Source organism: Phocoena sinus, chromosome 10 (assembly GCF_008692025.1).
Source record: "Phocoena sinus isolate mPhoSin1 chromosome 10, mPhoSin1.pri, whole genome shotgun sequence".
In the NCBI taxonomy this organism is placed as follows: Eukaryota; Metazoa; Chordata; class Mammalia; order Artiodactyla; family Phocoenidae; genus Phocoena; species Phocoena sinus.
The window spans coordinates 59521083-59526377 of NC_045772.1; the positions used below are offsets into that span (position 1 = coordinate 59521083).

The following is a 5295-nucleotide window of genomic DNA, read 5'->3' on the forward strand; positions in this document are numbered from 1 at the left end:
TAGGGGTACCACCCAGTCAAAAATCCTTATATAACTTTAGAGTTACCCCTTCTTATTTGCCTGTGCTTTCACCATCTGAGGAATCAAACAACTGTGGACTGTGTAGTATGTGTTTATTGAAAACAAAACAACCCACACAGTTAAACCCATGTTGTTCAAGGTTCAACTGTATATCCCTAGCCACTAACTTTCTAATTTCTGAATTCTGGAACAAATGAACCATTGTCACACAGATAAAATTAGGTACAGCCTTTTCCCATACTTTGCGTGGAAACGTCCTCTCTTGGAACTTCCACAAATTTCTAGGAACCCCTCGTGTCCTGTACATTTTCACCCCATAGAGCAATGTACCATAGAAAGATGCAGGCTGGGTGACAACTGGCTTACCAGCAGACCACAGTAGACAGGTGAATTTTATGAAGGATCTGAATACAGACCCCTTAAGCTATCCAAGTCATGGGCTCCTAGTAAATAAAGTCTTCTGTCCTCCACCAGGGGTATGCACACCTCAGTCTAAATCACTTCCTGATTCAATAACACTCCTTACCCTGCTAGTTCCTCCCTGTTTTGAAGACCCCAGCTTAAGCTACTTGCCAGGTTGAAATAATCTAACATTCACAGATGCCTTAACTCCTCTCCCCAACCTTCAGCTATGCAAACTAGGGAGGCCAAAGGCAGAAATACAAAAGGTTTAACTCACCCGGATAAGCTTTCTCACCCCATGAAAACATCACGTGGCACTCCACAACTGAATACTTGGTAAAAGTAATTAATTCTATGACATACACCCCCCCCCCACCTGACAATACATACTCAACATGCCATATAAAGTATAATTTCTACTTTATTGTCTTTCCAGGAAACAGTATTTCTTTAGTCTTTAAGAACTTAGATCCTTACATGGGCTTTGGTGGAGGTCGTGGGGCAGCACCCTGGAAGATAAAGAAATGAAGAATTTTCAAAAACCACGCACGGAAGAGTCCCCCCTCAAAGAACTTGACCACTACCCTCCCATCACTAACAATGTATTTGGGCCATAAAGTATGAATAAATGTGGAACAAGATTACACTACTCAATCTGTAACAAATTCTTACAGCTATTCTTCAAAAGTGTCTCTAAACAAATGTTTAGGTGTGGGTCTTTACAGACTTAGTTGATCCCACCCACAGGCAGAGATCTTAATTTGATATTCCTTGGGTCCTTCCTTATCTTTTATCCATTACCCCTCTGGCTTCCACATCTTTAAGATACTCACAGCAGGTCTAAATCGGGGTGGAGGTGTTCGGTCCTTCCGGGCTTCCCGAGAACGATTCCTGACTACCTTGCTGTGAATGGCACAACTCACGCAGTAATGCAGTTTCACATACAGTTTGGGAAGCACATAGGCTAAGAAACAAAAAATTAGAGGTGTGATATTAGGTATGGTACCACATTGCACTGTTCTTTCTTGTTCATTCTATCAGTCAAAAGTAAACTTACTCATGGGCTTCCTTGGTGGCGCAGTGGTTAAGTATCCGCCTGCCAATGCAGGGGACACGGGTTCGAGCCCTGGTCCAGAAGATCCTGCATGCCGCAGAGGAACTAGGCCCGTGCGCCACAACTGTTGGGCCTGCGCTCTAGAGCCTGAGCTCCGCAACAAGAGGAGCCACCGCTATGAGAGGCCGGCTCGCCATCACTAGAGAAGGCGGCGCGCAGCAACAAAGACCCAATGCAGCCAAAAATGAATAATAAATAAATTTTTTAAAAAAGCAAACTCACTTAAGTGTCTGTCAGACGTATCTACAAGATTTCACCCCCAAAGCCAAGTGTTCAGTTTCTGGTATCTAAATACATATATATATAAAACACAGTTCCACAAATGAATATTCCCTTACTGAGCGACCCTGTCACCATAGGAACTAAATCCACACCACAGATGTAATATCATCAAAAATCCAGTTCCTTCAGCAATTGCATCAGCCCTAATGCCTACTCCTGTTGCCTAAAAAAGTTAATTCGTCTTAAGAAAAAGAAACGATCAAAACGACATCATATTGCTCCAAACATCACCCTTGTCGACCAAACTGGACTGCTTTGACTCTTAAAAGTCTTCAAAAGACTTTCTACAACTACTCAAATGTTTGTCAACAATTCAAGAGTTGTTACATTTACATTTTCAGCTAGTACTCCCGAAATTTTGATACAGGATAAACACTATAAGTGCTTTTGGAATCTCATCCCCTACAGTCACAAAATAAGGCTCAAAGATTGTGCAGTACGACCAAAAGTCCCCTCTGTCCAGAGAAGACTCAAAACGGCAAACAACATAGCAAAAACATCATTCGCTTCTACCGACAACACTTCTAAAGGTGCAAGAAAATTGTTGGACACGCTCCAATGAACAGAGCCTGCGGATGGGGGGGTGGGGGGTGGGAGAGGAGGCAGGAAGTGGTTTTAGGTATTAAGATACTTGCACAGTTTGCGCGCCAGGAGCTCACTCACCATCGAAAACACTCGCTTCGGAAATGTCCCTGACGGCTGCGGCCTCTACGATGTTCCGAATGACGAACTTCTTAATGGCCTTATCCTTGGGCACGCAACGGGCACAGTTGGTACAGCGAATAGGCTGCACGTGGCCGCGGCCCTTTTTGGCACGACCATTGTTCCTTCTTTTCTTGGTCTGCGTGAAAATGAAAACCCCATTAGGAAAAAGACGCAACTTACCCAGCCTATCTCCTTTCTAGCCACATTCCGCGCCGGCAACTCCCAGAAAAGTGCCACTCAGATACCCAGTCCCTCCACAAATCCCCCCGAGCCTGGAACAAACATACGCTCTTTCCACTCCTCCACCGTGGCCCATGTTTTCAAACCCCCACAATCCAAAAATCTGCTCCTCTCAAGCCTCCACCCGGCCCGCACATTCACCACCAGACAGGACTCACCATCTTGGAAGCGAGGAGGCGAAAGAGGATCCGGCTCTCGGGCCGACTCTCCTATATAGCGCGAGATCCCTACGCTCACGCCGGGAGATTCCTCCTAGACGTCTACTGGAAGCACGCCAAGAACGGAAATCCACTTTACTCAAATTTTCTTTATTATTCAGCGTTTCCGCTGAAATTTAGGGCAGGAAAGTGTTTCTCGAGTTTCTTTTTCCGTGGCACACGGTGACGGTGGGACTATTTAACCAGTTGGCGGAAGAAAATTAGAGTTATACGTTTCCCAGCAACCCTTGCGACGCCCTACCCCGGAAGTAATTCTGGGCGGCTATAGTTATCCTTTTTTGCGATGCTGGGCGGGGAAGTTCCCCAGCGCAGGGCCGCAAGTCGCCTTCCCAGTTAGAGGCCGGAGGGCAAGAGATGCATGGTGGGAGTTGTAGTGCGAGGTTGGCAGGCCCCGGGCCCCAAGCACTGAGACCGAAGGCGACACTATGCCACCGGGGGACGCTCTCGGCTCGTTTCACTGACAGTCCTGTTACTTGGTGCTAGATTGAGAAATGGAAGAAGGCGGGGGTGGCGTGCGGTGGGGGTGGAATAAAGCATTTTGTTCCTTCCTCCTTTCAATATGGAGAAAACCTCACAACGAGGAGACATGGACAAGTGCGTTGGTGCTAGGGTTGTTCCTCGTTCGCTTTTTTATTCCTGGATCCCGATAGCTCAATGCTAGGCGCTGTAGTAAGCACTGTATAAATATTAACTCATTTAACCCTCAACAAGCCTTTAAGGTAGGTTCTATTATTGTCCTTACTTTACAGATTGAAAAACTGAGGTGTAGAGGTTAAAACTGAGGTTGTCTGAAGTCACGTCGTGCAAGTATGAGGTGTTCTGGCTCCACTATACTATGCTGTCTCTTACCTAACAAATGGATGGAGGTATATATAGCCTGGACTAGTGACTTAAGAGATTTGACTCAGACTCCTAGTAGAAATATATTTTACGTTGGTACTCAGTACATACACAAATGTACTCAGTACATAACACACAAAAGTGAAACATAAACTTCATGAAACAATGCCCTTATGACATAAGGTGCACTGTTATGTTCTATTTTCTTTTAATAAGTGTCGATCAATCCCCACCAAGGTGATTTCACCACTCATTGATGAATCTGGCCCCCTACTGAAACATACTTTGTTCTGTCTGAGTTCCATTTACCTCTGGAGAGCCTTCAGAGAGTCTTTAGCCTTGAGCAGGACTGGCTATTCATGGGTAGCCAACCACCCACTTGTCTCCAAAATTGAAGAAATTTGGGTGTCAAGGTGACCTCCCAGCATTCAGACCCAAGATGGTACAGATGGAGACTGACCCTTCATTCATGAGTCATTCTAGAGTCCGAATACACCAGATTCACTCTCCCTCCCACAACCCGTTATGGTTTCCGTTAATTTGTAACCCACTTTATTGGGGTTAAAATTTATTTTCTAACTTTAGTTTTGGCTTCAAAACAACTATGTTCATGGTCTTGAGTTTCAATTTGCTAGTTTCAATGGGTCATGGAAAATGACAGACTCTAGATGGAAGCATCTCCAGTTTTCACTTCAATATAGTCTTATGGAAAACACAAAGCAGACAATATCGTATAGAATGGCAATGAGGTAGACAGAACAGAAAACATTCAGTGAGGGGGACAGAAAATAGTTAATATTTAAGACAGAACCAAGTCAATGTTCCTATGTTGGCTTTTCTTTGGATTTTTATAGCCTGGGGGTTTCACTGGCTGGATTTCTGGGCTTTAAGGGATAAACACAGACTTTGGGTGAACACACCATATCCTTGGGTTCAAATCCAGGTTCTATCACTTACTGGCTTATAAGTCTTAGACAAGTTATTTATTCTCTCTTGGGCTTTTATTCTTCACTAGTAATGGTGACCGTTCTTTCATAGGTTGTCTCTACAATTAAATGAATACTTGGTACAGTGCTTGGCATTTATGAAATGCTCAAGAAGTGGTAGACCCTATTATCATCATTATTCATGCTATTGTATCTTGTATCTCCCTGGGAATATAGTGTGTTTTCACATAGTAGGTACTCAACAAATGTTTGATGAACCTCTGCTTTGGACAGATAGACAGGTTGGGTTTTCTCTCCTTTCCTGAAGGCACTCCTGGTGGGCAACTCTCCTCCACTTCCCATACTAGGTTGAAAATTCTTCTGTTCTTCTGTAGAAACAACTTGAGCACTCTTGTTTGGTTTCCTTTCAGTCTTATACTTGTTCACCTTCAAAATGTTTAGTAGCTGGTACAGTATGCTGCAAGGAGGTCCCCCTCCCTCCCAGCAGAAAAGCAAGGCAAAGGAAGTCTGCAAAAACAACCAGGGG

General features: G+C 44.4%; 1 protein-coding gene across 1 annotated transcript; it reads right to left on the bottom strand.

The window, feature by feature from the left end:
• Positions 1-826: 826 nt before the first annotated feature.
• Positions 827-3077, bottom strand: RPS26 (ribosomal protein S26). The gene is made up of 4 exons (XM_032647118.1): positions 2923-3077; positions 2483-2660; positions 1257-1387; positions 827-932 (listed from the first exon to the last, which is right to left on the bottom strand). The coding sequence occupies exons 1-4, from the start codon at positions 2923-2925 to the stop codon at positions 897-899; spliced, it is 348 nt and encodes a 115-aa protein (XP_032503009.1). The 5' UTR covers positions 2926-3077; the 3' UTR covers positions 827-896.
• Positions 3078-5295: the final 2218 nt, after the last annotated feature.